Source organism: Centruroides sculpturatus, unplaced genomic scaffold (assembly GCF_000671375.1).
Source record: "Centruroides sculpturatus isolate CEXI.00-Female unplaced genomic scaffold, Cexi_2.0 scaffold3236, whole genome shotgun sequence".
Taxonomy (NCBI): domain Eukaryota; kingdom Metazoa; phylum Arthropoda; class Arachnida; order Scorpiones; family Buthidae; genus Centruroides; species Centruroides sculpturatus.
In genome coordinates, this window is record NW_019387327.1 from 1 (window position 1) to 11,039 (window position 11,039).

At 28.1% G+C, this 11,039-nt stretch overlaps 1 protein-coding gene across 1 annotated transcript; it reads right to left on the reverse strand.

Annotated features, from left to right (window-relative positions):
- Positions 1 to 3,573: 3,573 nt before the first annotated feature.
- Positions 3,574 to 10,690, reverse strand: LOC111616364 (bifunctional heparan sulfate N-deacetylase/N-sulfotransferase-like). The gene is made up of 3 exons (XM_023357777.1): positions 10,296 to 10,690; positions 8,889 to 9,130; positions 3,574 to 4,081 (listed from the first exon to the last, which is right to left on the reverse strand). The coding sequence occupies exons 1-3, from the start codon at positions 10,501 to 10,503 to the stop codon at positions 3,848 to 3,850; spliced, it is 684 nt and encodes a 227-aa protein (XP_023213545.1). The 5' UTR covers positions 10,504 to 10,690; the 3' UTR covers positions 3,574 to 3,847.
- Between the last annotated feature and the right edge of the window lie 349 nt (positions 10,691 to 11,039).

The window sequence follows — 11,039 nt, forward strand, 5'->3', positions numbered from 1 at the left end:
ATTCTCTTAATAAACAAACCTTCTTTCTAAATTTTTAAATGAGAAAACTCAAAGAAAAATAAATTTTATTTTACTTTTAAAATGTAATAAATGAAATTCCACGTGTTCCCGAAATTTCTTTTAATTTTTAAAACTGCAATCGAATTCGTTGAAGTCGTTAGGAAGAAGTTAAACTGAGTAAAAACAATTGTTAAGTAGAAAACTTTATACTTTAAATTTTTCTAAAAGAATTTTCATTAATGTAGAATTAGAATATAAAACTTTTCGATGTAAAAGCATTAATCTAATTTAAATTTTTCTCAAATACTTTTTTTTTTAAATTAGTTTTATTGAAAATCCACGGTAAGCCATAGATTGGAAAGCTAGATTTCTGCAAGAAACCATGTATAAAACTTTAAATTATTATTATTCTTTTTTAAAATTTTATTATTTAAAGATAAATTCGGATATATATATCCTATGGGAAGTTCTCTCAGTGGGCATCTGTCATAGAATTTACCGTATAAAATGCAAACATTCTTCTACAGTTAGAATATTCTTCAAGATTCTGTGAAACGTATTTGTTACTATTGCAGCATTTAAATACAGTGGCGGCTAGTATTTTAGATACATTTTTTTAAAAATGCATACAAAATAACCTCCAAACAATGGCTATTTCCATGTTTCCGTCATTGGCCGTTGTTCAGAGGTTGGACTGTATTACGAACCAGCGCTTTTTTATGTATTTGAAGTGGATGCTCTTGCTTTTACGGAATAAAACTAAGTTCATAAACATGATGAGGAGGGAGATTCATATAATTAAATCATCAATACAATCGTATCTTTGAAGGATTGAGAGACAGAATATTTTTATTCTACATTGATTATACCTTTAATTTTTTTTTCTTCTTTTAAAATAAGCCACAAAGTTTTTAATAGGAAGGTAGCAAGATAAAATGCATTATCGATCAAAGAAAATTTACAAAAGTCGACTTTTGAGTGATGATTTATTTACTATGTAAATGAAGAATTTCTCGACAAGAGTACAATATTAATTTAGTTAGAAAATTTAATTAGAATTTTTCATAATAATCGTTAAAATGTCATCACACCTGGTGCAATCTAATAATTTCTCAGGTGGCAACTGCAACTTAGAAAAATAAATCATTTACGTATTTCAAAAGATCCAATAAAAGTGCAAGATCACGAAAGATTGATCCAATGGTATACGCTTTCTCAATCTCTTGGTATCATCGAGTAAAGAGGGAAAAGACATTTTATCGCATTTAGAGGAAGCAAGACGACAACCATAGTCGAAAGGATTCTATTAATCATTCACGCATTGTTAACCTCAGAGGAAATAGTTCCTCAGCTCTGTTGAAACTTTCCTTTGTCTAGCTTTTGGTTAAATGTAGAGGAAGTATTGCAAATCCCAATATTGGTGGTGCTCGGGGAACTGTTTGGCTTTCACAAATCGTTAGATCCAATCAACTGCATTTCTTTTTCTTCCGGTTTCATCGTCACTTCCGGTGATAATTGGTCGTAAACCACACCAACAGGTCTTAACAAAAGACCATTAAAAAATAAAAATAATAATAATATAAAAAAAAGTCTGTAGAGGAAATAACTCGAGATTCTTTTCTTCGTTTTTATTGTCAATCGGATTGGATAAAATAGGATTTTCTTGTAACAAAATAAAAAAAGAAATACACAATAGCACTGAAATTAAATATCTAGATATCCTTTCTTAAATTCTAAATTAAAAAAGCTTAAATTTTTTGCTAATTCAAATGGTGGCCATTTTCCTTCCTTGAACGTTTCTGCAAAACTTAATTTGCTTTTTATATGAATCTTCCTCCTCTTTGCTAAATGTGTGTATAGAATTTGAAACAGCTTACAATGTTTTCTTAATATTATTAAAATATAACTTAAGTGATAAAAAAAAATTAAACGTGGGAAGCATAAACAGGTTTAGAAGCATGTAAATATGCCCCTCTACGATCGTTTTTATATTATGTTTTATAGATAAATCATATAAACAAGCAATTACTTCTTTGAAAATATCACATAAATAAATAAGGGATTGTACTTAATTACTTACATCCAGAATCAGCATCGATCTGTATATAAGCCTATACTGAAGGGATCAAGCCAATAACAATAAGTAAAAAATTTCTGATTATCGATATAAAAATAAGGTGTAGCTATTGAGTACGGTACTAATTTCTACTAATTTTTGTAATGTGTTTTAAAATAAAGATACGTTAAGAGGGGGTGCAAAATTATTGGGGATTTGCCTCAGATTTGCTAAAGAGGAGTATCTCAATCCAGTAGCATTTAATGCTACAGGTCAGAGGGAGTGCTCCACTAAATTTAAATGTAATGTAAATGGGGATTTGCCTCTTTCTATCTCTTATGAATCGACGCTCGTGACTTTTCTGACATAATGGATGACTACGTCTTATAAGCCCTCGTTTCTCAACCGGTGGTCCACGGACTCCTAGGGGTCCGTGGAACTCTGAGAGGATCTGCGGTCCATCATGATGTGGCAGTTTTAGGGGTTCGTGACACGAGAAACGTTGATAACCACTGTTATAAGCTATAAAGTACAGTAATATCACGTCTCGAACTTTTAGACCAACATCAAAGGTATAATTAGGTACTAATTAATATCAGGATTGTCGACAGCTTGGTATAGGACCCCTTTTGTATAATAGTTAAGAAACTGTTTACTTATAGTGAAAATTTCCAAGAGATATTTGAGATTTCATAAAAAATAATTCAAATTTCGTGATCCCATAACTAGGTTTATTGTAGTTACGTGTTCTAAATGCATTATTAATGCCACTTTTAAGGCAAATGAGAAAAAAAGCATTAAAAATTTGCAAAAGACCAAGTGAAGGAAAAATTATAAGAATTTCTTGTTTTAAAACGATAACTTTGAGTATAGTTTTTAAATGTTAATTTGTGTAAATATATACATAAACGTATTTGCTTTCGTTCTTTCAATATTAAAATAAGGAAGTAACCTGGAAAAAATCCGGAGAACTCAATTAAAATTCCAATAAAATGATTATTGTTTCTTGTAAGCATTAATTTTCTATTTCCTCCATTTATCTTAAAAGGGGTAACCTATATAATGAACTTGATGGCCGGATTTCTTTCTACATGCAACGGATTTCCTTTATAGATGGCGAAATCCGAGCGGAAACTTTTCTTATCGTGCACGTTTGTCCATTTTATCTCATCTTGGTTATCGTGTAGTAAGAAGATAATGTTTAATATCCACCATTAACGCAATCAAAACTACATCATTTGTATATTTTAAGCCGATGAAAATGGAATATCATTAGAAAAATCGTGATTATCGTCGCCATTATCATGTTTTACAGTGATGATCTCCATTTTTTTATTTTAAAAAGCTTCATCATCATTGGTGTGAACAAGATCATACAGCAAGCATCATTATCGTCGTTATAAAGAAGATCAACAATAGCAATATCGTCAATGATAAAAGTAATATCTAAGGAAGAAGTAATCGCATCAATATTACCATTAATGATCTTGCTTCAATATCATTAACAGACATGAAGTCGACATCATCATTGATAGAAGACCATCAATGATAAAAGCATGAACATGGCAACATCATCATAGAAGGAAGATTATCAGCGATAAAAGCAAGAGCATAACAATGACAACATCAACGCAATCGCTATCATCATCATCAGCAGCAAAAGCAGCAACATTATCAAAGAAAGAAGCTAAATCATCAATGATAAAAGCAAAATCATCGTTAAGATGGATTATCATTAAACTCATGATTGTCTTTTCTTCATTTTAACAAAAATTCTAAATAATTTCCTACTTAAACGATGTGTAAACCATATATACTTACAAGTACGTCTGCAGGTTTCATCCTGGTCGATCTCTCTCCTACGAAAATATCGTCTATGTCGATAAGAAGATACCTCTGCAATGGCAAACTGAGTTTACCATGAGAAAGATAAGAAATTGCATCCAGGAAGAGTAATTTGTGTAACCAAAACTTAAAACTGTTTCCAAAAATCGCTCTTTGTATACCGTCGTAGATGCCGATGTCCTGCAAAAAACAATGGGAAAATTATTTCATCATTCTAAATGCTATCTCGCGTTTATTAAGTTGTAGTTAACTCAGACTATTCATAAAAACTCAATAGGATTCAGCGCCATTTTCACGCCTAGTGTGATAGTACTCACTAAAGGCGAGATCTCTGAAACGCAACGCGAGGCGCGAGAGAAATAAATCGCTCATGAAAATATTCTGTGTAAAATACAATTGAATATAGATTTAATCGTGTTATGCAATATCAATGTTGATGTAATCAAGTCGTGTTGAATGATATATTGAAAAAATAGCATTAAAAAAAGTGTTGATCGCAGCGAGGTTGTCGCTACGCGATAATCGCGAGTGTCGTACCGCGCGCAAAACTATTTCTTGACCGCAACATTAAAAATAAAAGTACACAAAGTTTTTAAGTTTTCTTACTTCTGAAAGAAGTTAGGAAATTGATATTTTAAGATAAGAAGTAAAGCATCACATCCATTATTAACAAAAGACAGTACATACATAATTGAAACATGTCGCAAAACTAAGCAGATTACATCCGAGATAACTATCAAGTTTCTTAAAATATAAACTCGTAATATATAAAATATAAATTGCAAAGTACTGAAGCTAATATAATAATCATCGGCTGTATAAAAATAAACGGTTTTCGTTTATTTTGAGCCCTAGTATTATATTTTCCGCCATATTTACCAATTTCGCGAGCCACGCGAGCCGTCGTATCGCATGGCTCGCGGAAGTGCAAGAAGAGTATTTAGAGATGTCTCTAGTGCATATTTTACAAGTGCTTTTCATTGTTAATTACTTAAAAGTTAACCACGATATAATTTTTTCCACCATTTTACACAGATAAATCAAAAGATTACATTTGTAAGGAAATAAAACAGAATTAAAGAACCTCCCTCCTCCTTTTATAAATGTGAAAAAAATAAATTTAAAATAAGCCAAAAATAACGGAAAATGTATAAAATAAGAAAAAAGTAAAGAAATTCTACCAAAAAGATTGATCTGTTTTCCACTTTTAAGTCAGAAACGTACGTAAAAAACGAGGGGAGGAAAGGAAAAATGACTTCTATATGCTTATTGTTAAAGGGAGGGCAATCGCATTTTTAAGAAGACATTAGCATGCGTAGGGATGATCAGTGCAACAAAGTGCAGTAGTCATACGTTGTATGAATGTTTAGGAGAAGTGTAGAAGGATACAGAGAAGAGTGAAATAAATACTGTTTTTTTATGTGCCGTATACATTAAAAAAACTGCGAATTTAAAGTTTAGAAAAAATAAAATAAGAAAGAGAAATCGGTTTGGAAATTCATCAAGGTTTGAACGACCAATCCGTAAGGAAAAAAAAGGAAATGTAAGTTTTATTAAAAGCTTTCCTCTCAACTCTTGATTGACGTTTTTCCCTTTACTTTGGAGTGATACGGAGCGAATTAATGTAAAAGTTTGCAATGACATTTTAATAAAACACCCAAAACTTTGCAATAAAAGAAGGAGAATCTAAAAATGTTCGCGTTACAAAGATTTTTATCGAAAATTTTTTATTGTTATTCCCTTTTTTTCTCTCCTTCTTCCTCCTCCTCCTCCCTTAAAAAAAACTCATAAATATGATTCTTTCTTATATGACATAAATTAGAATAGAATTGCATTAAAATAAATCATCGTGGATCAATTTTCTGATTAAAAATTAATTAATTTCTTTCTTAATTAACATTAATTATGAATTAAATTTTAAAATGACAATTAATACGTTCGTGTTAATTTATTAACATAAATTACATTATAAATTAATTTTTTTATTATAGAAAAATATATATGTTGAATATATTTTCAAAAAATTGATTTTATTTTATAAATTAAAGAGGTTATTATTCAAAATATATTTAAATAAATTAATTTTAATCGGATTATCATCATTATCTCGGAAGATAAATTCCATTTTTATGCAATTTGTCGTAGATGAGAAGAGATGCTGAGGAGAAGGGATGCTGGTAATTATATTTTCTATAATTGTAACTTTAAAAAACTAATTCATTTTATATATTTAAATCATATTTCTATAAATACATCAAGAAAGTAAAATAATAATCTTGTTTTTTGCAGTTTATTTACGTAAAAAATCTTTAAAAATATATCTTAAAAGAAGCTTAACATGAGGAATTATATATATATATATATATATATGTGTGTATGTGTGTATTTGTGTGTGTTTCTTCCAGCGAAAAAAAGCATTAACATATTTTAAAATATTCTCACGTATATTTCACCTTCTTTTGCTTACAGTTGTAATGTGGAGTAGCATGATAACGTTACTATAGTTACACATCCGGAGCAACCATCACTTTGGTATTTGGGTGCTGAAAGATGTAATCGGATTTCGGAAAACACGACAAAAGACCTAAAAGAAATGAAAAGTCAGTGGAAAAATACCAACTACAAGCGACTACTGACAACATGTGTTAGGGTGTGAAACATGTGTCACAAACTATTGTCATTGGAAGGGGGACAAAAACGGAAACTTCCACCTTGTCAATTGTGGCTGAAGGTATCCTTTCTTGACAACAGAATCCAAAATGAAAGTACTAGTAACAGCAACAGAAGAAGAAGAAGAAGGAGAAAGTGAGCATTGGTCCAAGTTGAAAACTGGAAAACTTACATCAATAAAGAAAAACAGAAACTCTATATTGGAAAAAGTAACGTTTTCTAATATTGCAGAGAAGTTTTTTTATTATTTAATTTTATACAATCGTAAAAAAAATATAATATATATATATATATATATATTAAATCTATAAAAGTTTGTTCATATTGCTTATAAACTGATAAAAAACAGCAGTATAAAAAATCTGTACATTTTATTTTAATTTTTTTTAATATTCTAATCTTGTTGCTCTTCTGTATAATTGTAAAATATTAATAGAAGACAAAACTAAAAGTCTTTATAATTTAATTTAATTATAATATAATCCCTGCTAGAAAAATAGACTTGTAATTAATAGTTATATAAATCGCCGACAGATGGCACAAAGAGCATTTTTAAGAAAATTTTAATTTATGCTAATTTATGCAAATTTATGCCTCTCATGTAATTTGCATAAATTAGCAATATTTTATAGAAACGCATTAATTAAGGCGTAAATACGTTTTAAAACACAAAAATTACTTTTAAAAAATTTTAAAATTATATATTAATTTATTCGCATAAATTTGAATAAATTATGTTAATTATGAATATTTTATTTTTAATAAATTTTGGATTTTTTTAAAGAAAGTGTATAAAGATTATTAATACTAAAAAGCTAATTTAAAGGAGAAAATGGCCTTTGATGATAAAGAGAATTTAATTAAAAATTTAGAAGAATAAATGTAAATTTTTTGAAAATTTAAAAAAAAAATGAGATGATATCAATAATTTTTATGGAGAGTTTATTGTTAAACTTTGGTTAATGATAGCGGAGAAGAAAAGAAGAAAGATGATGTATGACGATCATCCTCAACAAATTTTATTAGAANCGTTTAAACATAAGTTTTATTGAAAAATAGAAATGTTGTCGGTTTAATATAAAGTTCAATTATTATTTTAACAAGTAAAAGCATCTGGAAGAGACAGCTCATAGAATGAAGTGTTTCATCCCTTTTCAGTTTGCGAGATTGATCTCAAAATTCTTTTCATGATTAATCATCTACTATTATGCAAGATAATTATTTTCATAAACTTCATCAATTTTTATTCCAGTTTTTAAATTAATTTCTGTAAAAGTATAATTATTACTTTGTATACAAATTATTTATATATATATATATATACTGAAATAAAACATATACAAACACACACGCACCAGCATGCAATACATACGTACTTCACATTACACACAAACACATATACGTTAGAAAATTACTTATATATTATTCATAATTAGAAGAATAAATGAAAATTCCGTCAGTTTGTCTGTACGTTTTAATAATATTCTTATTCAAAAAATAAACATTTAAAACTAAAAAAAAAAAATGTGATAAGTTTCTTCATAATTCCCTTAATTGTTATCTGTTTTCGAGTTATTTCAATAAGTTTATCTCTTGTAGGAAATACAATATTTGTAATCTTATCAGAATTTATTTTTCTACAAGATAAAAGGAGAAACATGACAAAGTTTTCGTTCTAACTTTTTTTATTATATGAACGTCGTAGATTGGTATTCAATACTGTTGCCTTCAGGCACATTCTGCACACAGTTTGTTACCTTACAGATCAGATTATAGCTTATGAATAGTATATATTTGCTGAAAGTGAGCTTTTAAAAACGTAAAAAAAAAGTATATAAACTTCACTTCCTTAACTTTGAATATTTTTTATTATGTATATTTTTGCATAAACGTATACTATGAAACATTGTTGTAATATAAAATATATATGTGCCTGTGTATCATTTTTATTTGCTGACTTTTAAAGAAACGCAATGAAATTTTTCGTGTATTTTTTCCCATATATTGAATACATTTTTAGTATAGAATATACTGAAAATTTTTAATAAATTTTTATTTATTAGATTTATAGAATAGGCATTTTAAGGATTTAAATCAAATAGGGAACAGATTAAATGGTGTGTGAATATTTGCGAGTGTGAGTAAGCATGTGAGTTTGAGTGTATGAGTGTGTGAATGAATGTACCCAGTATATACTATATGTATATTCTGAAAAAATGAAATATGCCAATATTANTTACTGTTGAATTAATTTTAATTTTAAAAATTAAATTCGTAATTTTTATCAAATTTTAAGTAAAGGAAAATAATAACTAACCTGTATGACAATGGGCATGGGAGCTCCAATCCCATCAACAGACAAGGCAACATGAAAGGATTGAGTTCTCGCCATGGCTACAGTGACGTAAGTGGAATGGTTAGATTGAAACACAGTCCAGTCTTCTCCTGGGAGATCCCCATAGGCTATTTCTCCTGCTCTCGTCAGTCTTAACAGCTGTGACTTGGGATTTAGTTGACAATCTCGTAGGGCTAAGTTTGTGTGAACGTATAGCGGAAATCCTGCACGATAACATAATCCCTGACGTCAGACTCTGACATACACATCAGTGACAAATCACATGAGTATAGATAATTGCAAAATAATGCTGAAGATCATTTCTATAAACTTTGTGTATCATCCAACTCAATAATGATCGCTCGTAAAGATTTATACCTAAATTATCTGTTTATCAATTATATCTAGACTTATTTTAATAGTTAAATATTTAAATATTAATGGTAAATTAACATTTTACTAAATATATTACTTTAAACATTATTAACGGTGAGTTAAAGAACGTATTTTCTAGTTAAATACCACTTCTCCTCAATGCTTGGTTATATTACAGTAAAGCAACCTTTACAGGAGCAATGCTGTTATGCTGTTTGTATAATATAACGTAGTAAAGTTTTCAGCGCTTATTTTCGAATTAAATATGTAAATAATTAAAATTATTACTTTAATGAAAGTATGTATTAAAATCAAATATAAAAATTCTTATTTATAATTATTATTTTAAATATTTTTTAGCATCTAAATTCAGTTTTATGAACAAATAAAAGAATGCTCATTTAACTGAAATTACAGTAAGAAAAATAATAATAAAAACAAATAATAAATATTATTTAAAATTCATCGTACAAATAATTCTCATTTATACTTATTAAAATTAAAAATAAATTCCGATTATCTTAAGTAGAACGTTCATAAATAATTCATTAAAATTTAAGATCGTTTCCTAATTTTTTCCCCTTCTTCTAAATCTTATCCTTTGATAATTTACCGTAATTTATAGCTTTACTTAATTATTAAAAACTACGAAATCATTAATTATCTTAAATTATATTTACTTAGATAACAAGTAATTGCCATTTATATCGGTTTTCTCTTATGTAAATTTTAGGCGAGAATAATCGAATTTTTTAACGTATAAAATAGGATAAAAATGCGATATATATATATATTTGTATGATGAGGTATAAAGTATAAATCATAATTTAATCCCTTTTTCGTAGATAATGTAAGCATTCAACTAATTTAGAATATAACAGAATCCTTTCTAGATACCAGGAAACTTATATTGAATCCATATATCCAGTGAGAAAAGAAGAAAAAAAAAGGCAGAATTCATGCATTCGATGATGAGATCAATATAACAAGATTAATGCTGAAAGGAAACCTTACCTTTCAGTTGCGATCCAACCAAACTGTCCTCGCTACTCTTCATAAATCCAACAATTCCAACGTTATATTCTCTACAATATTTATCCAAAAGTTCCCTGTTCCATTTATTCATATTTAAATATTTTTCTAGATTTTCAAAAACAATTACTGCAAATTTTCCTTTATCTAAATTGGTTAAAAGCGGTAAACTCTTTGCGGCAATTTCCATTTTAAATCTAAAATTAAAGAAGATAAAATAATAAGTGAAATTAATTAAAGATGCATTTCTATTACTGTATCTAATTAGTGAGAAGCTTCGAATTTTATCTATTAGGATATGCTATTAAATAATTAGAATAATGGAATGATCAAAGCGTGTGTGCAACTAAACATCATCAGAGGCAAGTTACAGATAATTCGACAAATTGAGTTATGCTTAAAAAGTTAAAAGTTTTGTAACAATTTTATAAAATTGCTGTGTAGAAAATTTCTTTATTACTGTTGAATTAATTTTAATTTTAAAAATTAAGAATAAAATTTAACTTAATTATATCTAAAATATAAAATGAAAATTATATTTCTGAAACAAAAATTAAATTAATTGTATTTAAAATAAATTAAGGTTCAGGAAAGAGAAATTAAATAAATAAAAAAATTCTAGAACATTGGTGGTCCACTGCGTAACATAACTAAATAAAGAATANAGGAGAATATTCCTAACTTTCACATCTAAGAAGGAAGTGGAAGGCAAGGAAAAACGAGATG